At 40.1% G+C, this 17,763-nt stretch overlaps 2 protein-coding genes across 5 annotated transcripts; both read left to right on the top strand.

Moving 5' to 3' along the window:
- Window positions 1–398: 398 nt before the first annotated feature.
- On the top strand, window positions 399–1,316 carry LOC143122612 (proteinase-activated receptor 3-like). The gene has a single exon (XM_076283395.1). It carries the CDS (start codon window positions 399–401, stop codon window positions 1,314–1,316), a length of 918 nt encoding a protein of 305 aa, XP_076139510.1.
- An 8,689-nt stretch (window positions 1,317–10,005) lies between these two features.
- On the top strand, window positions 10,006–17,546 carry LOC143123115 (interferon-induced protein 44-like). 4 transcript variants are annotated; one of them, XM_076284270.1, is made up of 9 exons: window positions 10,006–10,087; window positions 12,461–12,493; window positions 13,967–14,318; window positions 14,766–14,799; window positions 15,436–15,634; window positions 15,912–16,058; window positions 16,376–16,553; window positions 16,746–16,846; window positions 16,941–17,546. In XM_076284270.1, the coding sequence occupies exons 1-9, from the start codon at window positions 10,037–10,039 to the stop codon at window positions 17,097–17,099; spliced, it is 1,254 nt and encodes a 417-aa protein (XP_076140385.1). In that variant the 5' UTR covers window positions 10,006–10,036; the 3' UTR covers window positions 17,100–17,546. The 4 variants fall into 4 exon arrangements, with proteins under 4 accessions (XP_076140385.1, XP_076140388.1, XP_076140386.1 ...); XM_076284273.1 differs by having other exon boundaries at window positions 10,016–10,087; window positions 14,052–14,318; XM_076284271.1 differs by lacking the exon at window positions 10,006–10,087 and adding an exon at window positions 10,122–10,656.
- The last annotated feature ends 217 nt before the right edge of the window (window positions 17,547–17,763 follow it).

The following is a 17,763-nucleotide window of genomic DNA, read 5'->3' as shown; positions in this document are numbered from 1 at the left end:
GGGGTCCTCCTCTGCACCTCCTCACATTGTGTTTGGTTGGGGTACATACAAGATCAGTGCCTTTCTAATAAAGGTGACTGACTCTACGCTTTGCTGAAATAGTCTGTCAACGCAGAGGAGAGTCAGTTCCGGAGACATTAGGCGCGAAAGGTGATGTAATTCTAACTTTTATGACTTCTAAACCACATCACAGTTTTACTTAAATGTATTTTAAACCACATCACAGTTTTGTGTAATAAATATACACAAATATAAAATAAGGATAGTCATTGGTTTTATCTTCTGATGTAATGCCAAACTTTTGACATGCAGTACTTTTGTCTGGAGTGGCACTGGTAATCATCATGATCTAAAGTGACTTCTCCTTTTCGCTCAGCAGACCTCTGCTCTTGGCTCGGATGGCTATGAAGGTCGTCTACCTCAACTCTTCCGTCCTCCACATCCAGATGTTGACTAACACCACCCCAGCTCAGCAGACTGTCTTTGAGAGCTGTAAGGACATGCCCGCTGGCTTCCTCTTCTATCTTTGCCTGCAGTTCATCAACCTGTCCCTGGGCATCCCGGCCAATGTCATGGTCCTCTGGCTCATCCACAAGAACAAAGGGGACTCCTCCACGTCGGACATCTTTATCCTACACCTGGCCATCCTGGACATCTTGTTCTGCCTGATGCCTCCACTGGAGCTGGTTAACCTCATGTACCTGGCCACAGGACACATCTGGTCCACCCTGAGCTTCGTATACGGTGTCAAAGACTGCTCGCTGCTCTTCCTCTCCTGCATCTGCTTGGACCGCTACATGGCCGTGCGCCACCCAATCCTCTTCGCCGAGCTCAAGGACCGCCAACACCGCAAAGTCTGTGCCCTGGCCATGTGGGCCCTCACGCTGGCCTACGCCGTGACCCGCTGCGTGAACACCGTGCCCAACTTCGAGAAGACCTTCATCGTCATGATCCTGGCCGCCTTCGCCTTCATGGTCTTCTGCAACATCTCCATCCTCTGGGCTCTTAGCCAGTCCGGCCCCGGCCGCGACGAGATGCACCCGGTCAAGAAGAGGGCCTTCAAGATGGTGCTCATCATCCTGGCCATCATCGTCTTCAACTACTTGCCGCCCGTCGCCCTCTTCCCCTTCAAACAGTACTTTGTACCCGATGTGTTCCGCTGCTACATCCACTACTTTGCGTTCGGCTTCATGGACATCAGTAGCAGTATCCAGCCCATGCTCTATCTCTCCAAAGAGAAGCTCAATGCCTCCCTGTGTGTAAAGTGTAAAGGCTCTTGCTGTGGAGGCAAAGCTGCACAGGAGGTGAGCACATGAAAGAAAAAACTTCTAGAATAAATTGGATGATATATTTCAGGTTTGCAACTTTGCATAACTTTATTTAAACTGATGTAATGGGTAGATTTGTCAATATCACCCAGTGTTTTGTCAATATCAGGAAATGTTTTTGTAATTTTGTCTAGAAATATTTTGGAAACAATACTTCCAGAATTATGAGGAAGAAGATAAATAACTTTATATAAACAAATGTAATAGGTACTTTTTTCAGTATCACCCGATGACAACATTTTACTCCTGCACATTATTTAAATGCACTTATCTCACTAAATGTGTTTTGCAGAACTACATGCATATATACAGTATATAACAGCCTAACCGATTTTAGATTTATATCTTTTTGTATATTTTATACACTATGTTATTATTTTTACTGTCATATATTTGTAGGCATAACAACATGCATATATGTATACAGTATACTCAAACTCATATAACAACAGGTCTATATTAGTATAATATCAGTTAAGTTAAGTTCAAATAAATAAAAAAAGTTAATGAGTGTGGTAGGGTATGGGATCCGGATTAGGCCTAGGACTAGACTAAAAGAGAAATAGAAATGGAAAATCTCCTTTGAAAAAGGCTTTTAGTTATGACTATGCTTAATCCATGTATAGGAAGTTATGAGAAGTTGACCCTATGTTTTAAAAAGACTAATGAATTTCCAGTATATCACTATTTAAAATATATTAAGAAAATAATATACAATCGAAATGAATGTGTTTTAAAAATAATTTAGTCTATTTATATATCTACAAATTGAAGTGTATCACCATTCCAAACAAATGAAGTATGTCAATAAAATCTTGAGCCAATTATGCATCTGGGAAGTCTCCAACCAATAGCACAAGGTATTATATCTGTCAGAACTGAAAAAGAGAATTTTTTTTACAGTATTAGGATTTTTACTCTTGGTTCTGTTGATCTACAATGTGTGCTCTTACATTAACACTAACACTAACCATTACTGGGTTATTACTGGTAAGTAATCCTACAGGAAGGCTTTTTGCACACCTCTTTTGTCGGGTAGGTGCGTTGGATATGACCAAAGGTCGCAGATCAAGAACTTAGAAAGAATCTCGCACACTGACCATTCCGCAAGCAATTATTTTTTAGAAATTACAACATTTTGGTCTTAGACTTTCATCATGGTAAATATTATTACTATTATTTCCGCTGGTAAGTAAAAAAAAACTGCATCATTAAAACAGAACAATTAAGCAGTTCGACACAGGTGTGAGCATAAAAAAGTTTATTTAAGCTGGTGCTCACCTAAATCTATTAAATCTTCCCATACAGTTGCAAAATGTACAACCATTGTATTTAATAATAATAAGTGTTGAAACATCATTCCTAGGATAGAAGTGCTAATCACCTGTTACAAGATGAATTTATATATATATATAAGCAATATAAGCAAACACACTGTTGTGGAAGCAAATATATATATATATTTGCTTCCACAACAGTGTGTTATGCCTTTTTTCCTATTAATTACAAGAAATAAGATAAACACTCCTGCTAAAAGGCTCCGAAGACAACAAAGGTGACAAATAAATGTGGAGACGATGGACAGTAGCCTACTGTTGACTAAAGATTGATCCATCAGAAGTTAAAAGCCTATACTTTTCTGCCGGCTATCACCTATTTCCCTCAGGATAAATAATAATAAATCTATCTATCTATCTATCTATCTATCTATCTATCTATCTATCAATCACAGGTGTATCTTGAAATGAACAAATTACTAAAAGCAGACAAAGAAAAGTAAACATGCCCAATTTCTCTCTCTCTCTCTCTCTCTCTCTCTCTCTCACACACACACACACACACACACACACACACACACAAACATGCACACACAGCACACACAACAGGATAGAAACTAGCACCATTCCTTTCACTTGAGTGGCAGATCACTGAACACAGGATGGCAGCAGTTTTCCTCCCTTAGTGCTGGAATTCACACAGCCAAAGAAAAATGTGGATGTGGCGCCCCCTATGGACATGAGTGACAAAACCACAGTCTGCATCAGTAGCATATGTGTGTGTGTCAGTGTGTCAGGGTTGTGCACAATTCGAATTGCAATTCTGCTTCCTGTTTGCTACCTCAATTGAAATGCCAGTGAAATTCAAGAATTGAATTGGAATTTAAGAGCCAGTTTCAATTAAATTCTGGAATTTTGCACAAGCCTGCAGTGTGTGTGTGTGTGTGTGTGTGTTTGTGTTTGTGTGTGTGTGTGATATGACACTCAATCCCAATCCCACTTACACACTATTTTCATGTGCTTCTTCGTCATGTAGCCTAAACAATATTTAGTTAATTTATTTGTAATTGTTTCTATTTTGCACTGAATTGTCTTGAACCAAACAATTACCATCAACAATGTGTTCCATACATAAAGTAGGCTAGCCTAGGCTATCTTATCTTATCCTAAACAGGTGAACTGTTTGCTTTGGGACTGCTTGTACAATAATATGGTAGCCTATGGCTGAGCTGTAGGGTGTAGAATCTGAGTTTGTTTGATTTTTGTATGATTTGTATGATATTTGTATTATTATGATTTTATACACTACCGGGGTCACTTAGAAATTTCCATTCCACTCCGTCATAGACAGAATACCAGCTGAGATCAGTTGCATTGTTTTTTATGCAGGGCAGTTTTCAGATAACATTATGTGCTTATAGTCCATGAGCCACAGGGGGTTGTCACTACCACTTGGGGGGGCAAATTCTCACTATTTTTTTCTGAAAGCTACATATCTCTGGAGTATAAAATGGTATGATAGCAAGTTGGATCTTATAGCTTTGTGGCTGTACAGGCCTTCAAAGTTGACCTCTGATTTGAAAAAAAAGGAAATTCCGCCTATTGGCACTCATAAGAGCCCAGAAAATAATTCAAATCTTATTATTACTGATGCATATGTGGTGTTTGATGTTGGCATACATATTTTGACTCATTATGTGATTTTGCTCTTCATTTTGGTTGATAAAATTCAAGATTTATGTGCAAAAAAAAGCTAATTTGACTTTTCAGAGCAACATGTTATGGCAATACCTCAATGCAGACCTTATTGATCATTACTATTCTACCTTCCTTACTTTCAATTGCGAGTTGAAATTAATGTTAAATGATGACATACATAGGTCTGCAGTACAAATGTTTTTTTTTAAATTGTAGCTGAAACGAGTACAAAAGATCTTTAATCTATTCATTGAATTCATCGTCAGAACAGGAGCACAGAGGATGCCATCTCTATGGCACTTCACTCTGCCCTGTCCCACCTTGACAATAGCAACACCTATGTAAGAATGCTGTTCATTGACTTCAGCTCAGCGTTCAACACCATCATCCCCTCCAAACTGATCACCAAACTCAGTGAACTGGGCATCAATACCTCCCTCTGTAACTGGATTCTGGACTACTTGTATTGCATTCATTGTGTCTACACTATAAATAAATAAGTTTGGTTTTTCTTTTATCACATACACATATATTGGTAGATGTTTTTTCTTTACCTTGACATGTTTCGACGTATACTTCCATCGTCATCAGAAGGTCACACGGTGGAGTAGTGTGACGCGTTTTTATCAGCTGATCAATGTTGTTACGGAGGTGTGATTCACCTGTCAGTTTTTTGACAGGTGGACCACACCTCCTGCTGTCAGTCAGCCGCACCCCAGGACGGCACTCCAGGTATGGGAGAGCATATGTGCTCCCTCATCTCTGTTCATCGTCTTTGGGCTCCGCTTTCTTATTTCAATCGCCTCCTTTATCCAGCGGTGGTATCGGTTGTTCTCCTGCTTAATGACTCTGGCATGCAGGAGGTGTGGTCCACCTGTCAAAAAACTGACAGGTGGATCACACCTCCGTAACAACATCAGCTGATAAAAACGCGTCACACTACTCCACCGTGTGACCTTCTGATGAAGACGGAAGTATACGTCGAAACATGTCAAGGTAAAGAAAAAACATATACCAATATATGTGTATGTGATAAAAGAAAAAACAAACTCATGGATTCTGGACTTCCTAACCAACAGACCTCAGTCTGTTAGGTTAGATAATTGCACCTCCTCAACCATCGAACACCAGTGTACCACAGGGATGTGTGCTGAGCCCTCTCCTCTACTCCCTCTTCACCTACGACTGCACACCTGTACATGGCTCTAACACCATTGTCAAGTTTGCAGATGACACTACGGTGATTGGGCTCATCAGCAATAACGATGAGACGGCCTACAGGGAGGAGGTCCAGCACCTAACATTGTGGTGCACTGATAACAACCTGGCTCTCAACACCAAGAAGACCAAAGAGCTCATTGTGGACTTCAGGAAGTCTAAAGCTAGCACACACACACCCATTCTCATCAACAGGACTGAGGTGGAGCATGTCACCAGCTTCAAGTTTCTGGGTGTCCACATCTCTGAGGATCTCTCTTGGACCCTCAACACCTCTACCCTGATCAAAAAGGCTCACCAGCGTCTCTTCTTTCTGAGGTCCATCTGTCTCCTCAGATCCTGGTGAACGTCTACCGCTGCAACATCGAGAGCATCCTCAACAACTGTGTCACAGTTTGGTATGGCAACTGCTCTGCCCACGACCGGAAAGCACTGCAGAGGGTGGTGAAAACTGCCCAACGCATCACTGGTTCCTCACTCCCCTCCATCGAGGCCATCCAGGGCAAGCGATGCTTGCGTAAGGCGCGCATCATCAAAGACTGTTTTCACCCCAACCACAGACTGTTCACCCCACTCCTCTCCGGGAGGCGTTACAGGTCTCTCCGCATCCGAACCAGCAGGTTCAGAGGAAGCTTCTTTCCTGCGGCTGTCACCCTACTGAACTCTAGCTCTGCATCCCTGTGACATCCAACAAACTAAGCCCCCATCACCCCCTGCCCCGCCCCCGCCTGATGCCTCCTTGCCTGTGCCTGTTGAGGTGTCCACGACCATGGCAACCTTGACACCCCCCCACAACTGCACTACCCTATCCCACCCATCTATCCCATCCATCTATTTATTTACAAATGTGCATACTGTAATTACACTTATACTGTACATAGCCATGTTTTTCATCCTGCACATACACTTATTATTAATACTATTGTAATGTTACTGTTTCTGCACTACAATGGTACTGTTACCACACTGCACATAGTTGTACATACTGTACATATCTGTCTATATGGTTCATACTAAATATCCATATTTATTCAGTTTTTCTGTAATATATTCTGTTAATACACTGCATATATATATATTGTTCTTACTACTACTATAATGGTACTGCCACTACATTGCACATACCTGTACATGTTGTTCATACATTGTTCATATTACAGTACATAGCCATATTTATTCTGCTCTTATAAGGTAACTGCTAATACACTGCACATATTTATATTTAATTTATGCTACTTTAAACCACCTTCTGCAAAACAACTGTATACTACTGTCTACAATGCACTATATTTCTTGTCCTGTCTATGCACCACCTGTCTATACTGTGTATATCACATTGCACTTTTCTGCTTTTTTGCACTTCTGGTTAGACACAAAATGCATTTCGTTGTCTCTGTACTTGTTCTCTGCACAATGACAATAAAGTTAAATCTGATCTAATTTAATCTAAAAAATTATCTGCCTCTGCTTTGCCTCTTTACGGATCATGCTATGAATAGCAGCAGCAATGTCTGCATAAGTTGAGACATTGTTATTGACCTTCTGGACCAGACATTCCATCAATGATTGTTGCTGTATTATATTCATCTGGAAGATTATCTGATAGTGATGCAAGTTTCTGCAAATGCTTTGCAAGTGCTGCTTTAGAGGTTTTTCTTGGGGTCCCCTCAGGTGTCGCCAATGACCATGGTTAAGGTCCAAGAGGGTGACAAAAGACTTCTCTCATGTCCAGTCTTTAACATGATGGTCTTGCCATGTGCCTGTGTTTTCTTTTTTGACTCATGCTCGTAAATGTCTTTAATTTTCGCTTTGTCAATGTATCATGGAATTCGTGCTCAGGTGTATCTGACTCCAGCCTCTATGTCATGATCTTTGCCTGTAGTATGAGCCTGAATCAGATCACCCCTAACCCCTTGTGTTGCTTTGCCTGCTGTAGATATGCAAATTAACTCATGTTCCTCTGAAAATGGATTGATCCAATTTCAGTTTCTGTCTCATCTAACTGTGTAGAATTTTTAAAACTGTTGTAAATGTATGTACTTGTAGATCAAGTCTTGGAAAATAGTTATTATTTCTTTTCAATGGAAACATTTTAACATCAGATGAAAGACAATTTTAAGTATGATAATAATAATCATAATAATAATAATAATAATAATAATAATAATAATAATTGTACATAATGATAACAATGTGTAAAGTATGAATATTTTCACCAACCAGTTCATCTACATCTCATTCCCACATTCTTACTAGTCAAAAGTACAACTGAAATGTATAATGTAGATCATTTTAGCACCTGTGATGCAATTACCTAGCCTGGCGGGCCATTCTATATCATTGAAATGTATAGTCTGGAATTGAACCATTCACCTCGCTTAATCCAAGGGGCGGGCAGAGAATTGTCTTTCAAACTGCCTAGGCATGCAATAGGTCAGCGCTACGACCATATCCGTATCCGGTCGGCAAAACGGCAAATACATCCTTCTTCTAAAGGAATGAATTAAGTGCATTGTGTTGCTCAACTTTCAAAGAAAAGCACAAGTCTAACTCCTCCAAAATTGACACCAACGCCGATTCAAACAACCGCTCTTCGTTCGCCATAGCCACCTTCCTTGTTGTTCACCGTCACAGGACTGTCGTTATTCTGTTAAACCCGCCTTAAGACTCTCTAACAAATAGAGCGCTGTGATTGGATGACGTCCACGGCGTCAGCCAATAGAAATCCCTATGGTTTGATACTAGACGTACAGGCTGAGCAAATTAATTTGCCGCCGCTAGGGTGCGTCTAGATTTCTAGGCTAGCAATTACCATAATTTCCCAACTATTAGCTGCAGTTTATACATTGATTTTGCTAAATTTCTTCAGCTAGGAGGTTAATACACGGGGGCAGTTAATATGGTATATGGTTTTGTTTCTTTTAACTTGCATAAAACACTGTCCTGTGGCTTATACACAATACGGCTAATACACAGGAAATTACTGTATGTATTTCATGTGGACATTATAAAATTATAATATTTATGTTAAGCTGGGTACATGTGGTGATGTGAACAATTTTCATATGGTATTCCTTGAATGTAAAGGTAATATGTGATTGGTAATCATGATGTTTTGATCTCTTGGAATATCTCTTATGGGTAGTTTCAATAAAATACTAATTTACTGAATTTTGGGGTGTTTCCGAGTGTCTCTACTGGGAGGTAGGAAGGTATAAATACATTGATTAATGAAGTAGTGGGCATTTCAATTAGTGCTGCAACACGTTGTGTCTCTGAAAACATAGATTTGCTCATTATTACACATAAATCTTGAATTTTATCAACCAAAATGAAGGGCAAAATCACATAATGATTCAAAATATGTATGCCAACATCAAACACCACATATGCATCAGTAATAATGAGGTTTGGATTATTTTCTGGGCTCTTATGAGTGGTTTAACAAAAAAAAGCCAATTTGTCTTTTTTCAAATCAGAGGTCAACTTTGAAGGCCTGTACAGCCACAAAGCTACAAGATCCAACTTGCTATCATACCATTTTATACTCCAGAGATATGTAGCTTTCAGAAAAATATAGTGAGAATTTGCCCCCCCAAGTGGTAGTGACACGCCCCTTTATGGGCCTGTGGCTCATGGACTATTAAAGTACATAATTGCAAAAGGTTTCTCCCATGTTTTCTCAGCTTGCCTTTTAAAATGATTCAGATTAGTAAACAGATTGCCTTTGGAACATTGGATACATGTTTGCTGTCTGATAATTAAAGATCAGCCATTTCTTTCTACAACAGTCGAGAACCCAATCTCGACAGGTAGCCTAATGCTGTTATTCTCCATGGTAGATAAGTCCGACCATTAGCCTATCCTCTTACGCTTTGTTTTGACCAATGGCGTTTTCTAGCTGCAGCATTTATTGACCAATTAACGAGGACTAGGCCTATATGAGTTAAAGGAGAATTCCGGTGTGATATTGACCTAAAGTGTGTTGAAACATGATACCGAGTGTGAACGTATGTCTCATAGCCCATCTCGGCTTGTCCCCTGCACTCCAAAATCTGGCGCTAGTTAGCCGAAGCTAACAATGGTGGTGCTCCGGCATCGGCCTAGCCATACAAATAAATCACTGTTTTACACCATTTACGAGGCTCAATGTATCTCCACACTTCATTGGTAGACTTCCGAGGGCCCTGACATTTAAAACGAGACATTGAGAACTTTGAAAAAGCACTGGTAGTTTACTTACAAGACGATTTATACAGACAGGTCCTTCACGAAGTTTAGCGTTTGCAGCCATCTTGAATTTAGTCACGATAAGTTGAGCGACAAGTAAGAATGAACAGGTATGATAAGGGATCAGATTCCAAAAATAATTCTGTGGAAATGCATGGATTCCAGTTTCTTCCAGTAGCAGCAACTGGAATCCATGCATTTCCACTGAATTATTTTTGGAATCTGATCCCTTATCATACCTGTTCATTCTTACTCGTCGCTCGACTTATTGTGACTAAATTCAAGATGGCTGCAAACGCTAAACTTCGTGAAGGACCTGTCTGTATAAATCGTCTTGTAAGTAAACTACCAGTGCTTTTTCAAAGTTCTCAATGTCTCGTTTTAAATGTCAGGGCCCTCGGAAGTCTACCAATGAAGTGTGGAGATACATTGAGCCTAGTAAATGGTGTAAAACAGTGATTTATTTGTATGGCTAGGCCGATGCCGGAGCACCACCATTGTTAGCTTCGGCTAACTAGCGCCAGATTTTGGAGTGCAGGGGACAAGCCGAGATGGGCTATGAGACATACGTTCACACTCGGTATCATGTTTCAACACACTTTAGGTCAATATCACACCGGAATTCTCCTTTAAATAGCCTCCAAATTCCACCGATTGCTTACTATTCTCAACGGCAATAACTTATTTTATTTGGAAGTTTTCTGCGGCAAATCTACGCAGCCATCATGGAACACAGTTCGGTAAACAGTGCTCAAGCCAAGGAAGGCATGTTTATTCGCTTTATCTTCCACTTTCGTTTTTTCCCGGAAATGCGGACGTGGTGGCAGTCAACAGTGGAAAACTCACATAGATAGGCTAGTTCTCGGTTTTCATCCTTCAACGGTGTGAGGTCTCGCTTAATTGAGGTAAGTGGATGAAAGAAAAGTATTTTTGATAGGTGTTATTCCCGATGCATTCTACTGTCAGTGACTGATGCGAGAGAACTAGATCAGATGGTAATAGGGCCCGTCTCACTCCACACATTGTATTGATGTAGACCAGTGTTCGAATTACGTGGGAGCCAGAGGGAGCCGAGCTCCCATAGAGTGAGGATTGGCTCCCATGAAAGCAACAAAGTCAAAAATCTGAGGGGGTCTTTGATATCTGAAGGTGTCTGGCATTGTAATTTAATCTTAAACAACCGCTCATTATCTATCCCTGTGCGATCTCTTACCATTACAGACGTGAAATTAAAATATAGGCTACCTCGGGACGTAGACCTACCCTACGCTCTTGAACGCAGCATGATGACACTTCACCACCACTAGAAAAAACCGCATATGATCGATTTGACAGCACTCGCAAGTCTGAAGAAGTTACCCTTGATGAGAATGTTTTGTCTGTTTACATAGGCATTGGGCTAGCCTACATGGGTTGATACGTGCGGAAAAGTCCTGTTTGCTGTTGAACTTGCGCCTCTTCTATGTTTATTAACAAAGCCATAAATTATGGCCCATAATGCAGCTTACTTCAATGATTCTGTGAACTAGCTATCCTCTGTCATTCAGAGCTCCGGAAAGTTCCCAGATATTTTGAAACACCTGTTAGCAATCTCTGATGGTGGAATATAGCCTATTCAATGGCTACCCGACAACATCTCAGTGCAAATTCCAAAATTGTTCGTCTATTTATTCCCACGGTTCAACACACGAGACGACTGAACGCCCAGGTGTTGTTATGTGCACATTAGCCTATAATACTAGAACAGTTTGGCTGCAATGGCTTTATTATTTTCCCTGTGTATAAGTTATACTACATGCATTATTGTGTTTGACACTGAGGATAGCCTATCTGAGACGGTGGTCTGGTTCGAATGAGTTAGCCTACGTTGTGAAATTGAGAATGGCACTCAGAGTAAATCCTTTAGTCTATCTTTGTATTGTGAAATTGAAATTAAATATGGAATATTACAATCAATAATATGTTGAAATGAATTAAAAGGAATCAATTTCTATGAAAAATCTCTATTGTGTGCGTGTGTCTAGGCCTATCGTGCGCATATAGGCTACTGCGAAAAAGTGCCACTCGCGCCTAGGCTATTTAATTGTATCGCCTTGTTAGGCTATGCGCGGGGTGTGCCAACCTTTTATGAGATAGAGAGACCCCCTTAAAGACAAAAAGATAATTCGGGCCCTGAATGTAGACTATTGCAAAAACATAATAGGCTACTTACTTCCTTCCGCAGTGTTTCCTCTTCATTTTGTAGCGGTGGCCGTAGCCACTGCTTCAGAATTAGGACAGGCGCACAATATTGCTGTAGCCTATGCCCTCCACTGACCTCCGATGGCTGCTCACATCATGGCAGTTTAGCAATTACCAATTAGCGGTGACTGTCTAGTTTTATTCCATAAACATTTTTATAGACGTTAGCGGCATTTGTGCTATCAGCTTCCATTTAATGCACCATAGGCTACTGAGGGAACATGAACTTTATTGCGAGGGAACACAAAAAGTTATTGGATGAAGGGAACGCAAAAGTTATTGCGAGCCCAATGCGAGGGAACGCACAAACATTGCAAGGGAACGTAAAACTATTTTTCTAAATCCCCACCCTGACCCTTCGCGGGCTCATATACAAAACTAAACGTAGGCTATACCTGTAAAAGAGTGCATAAATGCATAGGCCTAATCTACTTAAAAGGCCTAACCAGTGATATTTTATTGTTTCAGTGTCTATCATGGGATCATCTCTTCCAAAACCAGGTATATCACAGTAGAAAAGGACCTTGCCTACATTTTAAAAGCCTGCTCAATGGATGCATTTATTTATACAACAAACATTCTTCCTCAGCTATTTCTTTTAAAGTCTTACAAAAAATAACTGCAGTTTCTTTGAAGTAGGCTACAATGCAGTTATACAGTACAGTGCAGTACAATATATTGCATTTCTGCAGTAAAGTACAGTACTTTGCACTACAATGCAATTTTTGTGTCCAAAATACTGCATTTCCTGTATAAGAACTGCAAATTTTATATTATTCAGAAAACTGCAGTTCTGACCATACCTGCCAACACTCCCGTTTTCCCCGGGTTTCTCCCGTTTTTAGCCCTATCTCCCGGACCCCTCCCGGTTTGTTATTTCTCCCGGGAAACTCCCGTAATTTGCATGGCCCAAACTCCTTTATGAATCGGACCAATATGTTTGTCTAATGTTGACCAGTTGCCAGATATTGTATCAAATGCATTATATTCACACAACCCACACACACCATATACAATTTCAACCCGTTTGTCACCTTAACCTGGCAACCTATAACCCAGTTGCGCAGTCGCGTTTAAGCGAGCCGATAGACATGGCAGGTGAAGGCGGTCGCGGTGTCCCCGCAAAGAAACCGAAGTAGGCTACACTTGTAAATTTCAGCAATGTTGGACGCAACAATTTACGTGTATCTTACCCAGTCATATCGACAACCTCCACTCTTTTTGTAAGGTGTGTCGTGTTGATTTTAATGTAGGCCACGGAGGGAAAAATGACATTAGTCAGCACATTAAACACAGCGGCACCATCGCGCAGAAGAGGCCAGTATAAAGGGCACACAGGCGATCTCATCCTTCATCACGAGAGACAGAGACAGAAAACGTGATGCAAGCCGAACTGAAGATGGCAATGTTGATAGCGCAGAAAAAAATCTAAAGAAATATCAATAAATTAAGTTATGTCTTCATTTATGGGTATTGCAATATTGACAAGGAGCACCCCCCCCCCCCCCCCCCGTCGTGCCGAAGGGTCCACGCACAAATCTCCCGGATTTTGAAAACCAAATGTTGGCAGGTATGGTTCTGACACTTGAAATAATGCAGTTAATTTTTTGTAAGGGGGTGCATGCTTGTATTCAGGGTGCGATTTGTGTGTGTGTGTTGGGGGGGGGGGGGGGATTTCAACTTTGACTGCCAGGTGTTTGCATATACAGTACTTTATCATTTTATCCAAATGGAAGTCTCTGCTGTACTCCTAGATTAACTGCATTTGGAGCAGTGGTAGAAAAGGAGCTGGGCTAGCATAGTAGCCTAAAAAAAGTTGCAGGTTCAATTCCCAGCTTCCAGCGTTGTGCCCTTGATCAAGGCAAATAACCCTGAGTTGCTCTGGGGACAATGGACTTTGTAATGTAATTGACATAAGTCGCTTTGGATAGAAATGTAATGTTGACCTTTAGTCATAAACGTTTTGTGTTTCAGCATTACAGTAAATTACTGTCAGGATGTAAACGTGGAGTAAGCAAGTATTCATGCATGAGCTGTTTGCCATCTAACATTCCAACAGAATTTCAATCTCACATATGTGACAAGAAGGTGAAAAGAGGAGAGGACATTGTTTTCCGATGTGAGGCAAATACAGACCAATTGGAAGTCACCTGGGAGAAAAATGGACAAAGGCTATATGATGGTGACCGTGTCAGCATTAGTAAGAGTGGAAAAGACTTGAGTCTCACGATAAGCAAAGCCAAGGAAGAGGATGAAGGGAAATACACAATAAACCTGAAGAATGATACAGGCACCGCCTCAGAGTCCGCTTCAGTCTCTCTACTCCGTATGTAATCATTTGACATCTAGCCTACATCTCAGTTAATAGTGCACATACATTTGTGGCACCCCTGGTATAGTTGAGTAAAAAGCAGTGTTAAATTAATACTTCTGGCAATTTGTCTTAGTCTCACAGTAAAACCAATGAGGGAAAAATCCAATCTTAAAGGAGAAATCTGGCCGATTTTTACCTGAATCTTGATCGCTAGATGTCACAGAGTACTGTCGCTAGCATGCAGTAGCCTAAAAAAGTTGTGGACTCAATTCCTGGCTTCCAACATTGTGCCCTTCCCTATTGACAGTATATACTCGGTGACATCTAGCGATCAAGATTCAGGTAAAAATAGGCCAGATTTCTCCTTTAAAGATAAGCAAATTTATTCAAAGAAAAAAATAGAAATAAATAGTTTTAGCAAAAACAACACATAATATGCATAATATGTTTGTTTCTCAGAATTTGACAGAGATTGGAGGACTATTAATTGGGGGTAAGTTCTCAACCTCCCACCCACATCCATCTTCATGAAATACAACAAAAAAATACTCTGGCCAGTGCAGACCTTATTGTGTTCACTGTCAGTGGAGGCCAATCAATCATGATCATAATGACATTTTTTCATACAGTATATTATAACTTTTCAAATACATTACAGAGAAGAAGTTAAGTAAGGGATAATGTATTGTCGGCGGATCTTGATTGAAAATGATTTTGAAAATGATTTTGCTACCGTTTCGTGGCTTCCGCTGACAAAATAAATAGTTTGCCACACAGATAGAACTTGACAGTTTCAGGTGTTGCGTGGCAACGTCTTACTAGCTGACTTTCACACACAAAATTCCATTGCAATAAGCGAACAGACTTCTTGCAGAATGATATGAAAGAAGTGAATCAAAAGCACAAAACCATGACAACCCTTGACAGTGGTCATTATATACTTTGCAGCGGTAGTTATATAGATTTAACAGACCTCCGAACGTTGGGAAGGCCGAGGTGTAATAAAGTGGGATTTCAAGTAATTGATGTGCTTCTTGGCACTTTGTGTGGATAAATTCCAATGTCTCTCTGCTTATTATACTATTATCACAAAATAATGTGTGAACATGTCTATTGACACATTTGATAGAAAGAGTGTCTCAGTAAAGAAAAGTCTGCAAGAGTATAAACTCAGTGGCCAAGGACCCAAACATCTGCGTTTCCTGCTGCATGGGCCTGTGGGGGCAGGGAAGTCCAGCATCATCAACTCCATCAACAGCATCTTCCAGGACAAAGTCAAAGTGGGGGCACTGGCAGCTACTTCAAGTGAATTCAGCTTCACTAAAGTTGTGAGTGCAAGTAATCTTTGGGTAGTACTGCACCACTAAGAGGGGCAGATATTTTAATATGATGATTTTCGTGCATTAAACTTGATGCATGAAAATCAAACTAAAATAACCCAGTGTGCAGCACTGTTCTCTCTCTGAATTTTATCCCACTAAATATTCTTTTCTTTAATAGGTTTTTTGACAATGCAGTATAATAAATTCACTTTAAAGTATTTCATAATGTGCTAAACCACAAAGTTTAGGATGTAATATTTGGTCTTCTTGTTTTACTTTTCAGTACAAAACCTGGCAAATCAAAGACAAGCAGATGGGGCTTCTGCCGTTTGTCTTCAGTGACATCATGGGACTTGAGAAATTTGATGGAGGGGTACACACTGATGATATCATCAGTATATTAGAGGGACACATTCAAGAGAATTACAAGGTAGGCATCAAGTACACATTTTTAAAACAACCATGTGAATAGGTCAAGTGCACAGTACGCGGTATGCGTGGTTGATTTTCAGATCATTCAGCATCTAAGGAATGCCAGTATAGTTTGGATAGTATGGAGTTTGAAAAGAGTGTCAGTGACACATTAAATGCAGGCAATTTATGTTGTATATTATTACAGTAACCCTCAACAATGAAGTTTTTCCACATGTGACCACACACACACAGACACAACACACACACACAGACAGAGACACACACAGAAAGGAACCTGAACTCATATATGTGTATGTATTCTGGTTTGTTTAGTTTAATTCAACATCCCCACTGTCCAAAGAAGACACAATCTACAACAGTAGCCCTACTCTGGATGATAAGGTTCACTGTCTGGTCAGTGTTCTCTCAGCAAACACCATCCATCTGAGAGAAGAAGATGATGATTTAATGAAGAAGATGAGAGATGTCAGAGAGCATGCCTGTGGCTTAGGTAAGAATCTGCCATTCTACTAGTAAATGGGGAATTTTGGGAGATGCAACTAATGAAAATGGAGTCTGGTTGACAGAATTCTATGTTGAGAACTACATATAGGGCTGATTAGAGCACATCATGTATTTTGTGTGTCTGTTTCTGGGTGAGGTGTGATTGTATGAATGTCTTTATATGTGTTTGATTCTGCAGGCATCCCACAAGTGGTCTTCATGACACATGTGGACTTGGCATGTCCGCTTGTGAAGGACAACTTAAATAACACCTACTCCAGCAAGTCCATCAAGAACAAAGTGAGTTCCTTTGGTGCACTGTGTGTGTGTGTGTGTGTGTGTATCCTGACGTTGTTGCTGAACATAACAGATTAACATATGTTTGTTTATGCAGATGCAAGAGTGCAGTAACAAGTTGGGTGTTCCTATGAATTGCATCTTCCCAGTGAAGAACTACCATGAGGAGATACATCTGAATGATAACGTGAATTGTTTGATTCTGAATGCTCTTCAGCAAATTGTTGCTTTTGCAGATGACTATGTGAGCAACTAACTTTTTTTAGTAAACGTGATTTTGTGGTTAATGACGATTCAAAATATTACATATGAGTAATTAAAATGTCACACTAATTTTGTGGAAGGGCCCTGCAACCAATAGCACAAGCACTTTTGCACTTTTCCTGTGTGTAACTGAAAAAACTTTGATTCTCTTGGATGATTTTCTCCTAATGTTGTGCTCCGATTTGATCTGAAGAGAATATGTCAACAATATTTGAACTTATATTTCATATAAAACATGTACCAGTATATCATTTCCTAATTCATTTAAATGAAGTCCAATAAATTCCTAATTTAATTATATTTGTTTATAATAATTGAAACTTCTTTTTAAAAATGCTTTGTTTTAAAAGGTTTGTTTATATGAACAACACTTGATGTTTTTCTTTTGCATTATAATGTGTACTGCATTGTACTCTATAATACATTTTGCTTTTTTATAGACTGTTGTTGTCCTTCCTCATTTTCTCCACTTTTTCAGTAGATGGAAGAGACAGGATAAAAGGGAGGATTAACAAATAAGTATCCCACTCCCAAGTCCACAGTCAGTCACTTAAATCGCATTTCCACTCCAATCTGATAATTAGTCAGTAAAACAACAGAACATAAAGTTATGAATATCACCCCGGTTCTCTGATGGAGAATGGTGTGGAAAATGT

The sequence above is a fragment of the Alosa pseudoharengus genome, unplaced genomic scaffold (assembly GCF_046254945.1).
Source record: "Alosa pseudoharengus isolate Yale_2024_CS ecotype anadromous, Long Island Sound unplaced genomic scaffold, YU_APseudo_1.1 YU_APseudo_1.1_scf_14, whole genome shotgun sequence".
Taxonomy (NCBI): domain Eukaryota; kingdom Metazoa; phylum Chordata; class Actinopteri; order Clupeiformes; family Clupeidae; genus Alosa; species Alosa pseudoharengus.
This window is presented reverse-complemented; position numbering and strand designations above follow the sequence as displayed.

Bases quoted from the DNA above. Each gene is read 5' to 3' on its own strand.
- LOC143122612 (XM_076283395.1), top strand. From the start codon at position 399: ATGGCTATGAAGGTCGTCTACCTCAACTCTTCCGTCCTCCACATCCAG.
- LOC143123115 (XM_076284270.1), top strand. From the start codon at position 10,037: ATGGCTGCAAACGCTAAACTTCGTGAAGGACCTGTCTGTATAAATCGT. The intron at 15,635-15,911 runs GTGAGTGCAAGT...TTTACTTTTCAG, and splicing joins AATTCAGCTTCACTAAAGTT to TACAAAACCTGGCAAATCAA. The intron at 16,847-16,940 runs GTGAGTTCCTTT...TTGTTTATGCAG, and splicing joins GCAAGTCCATCAAGAACAAA to ATGCAAGAGTGCAGTAACAA.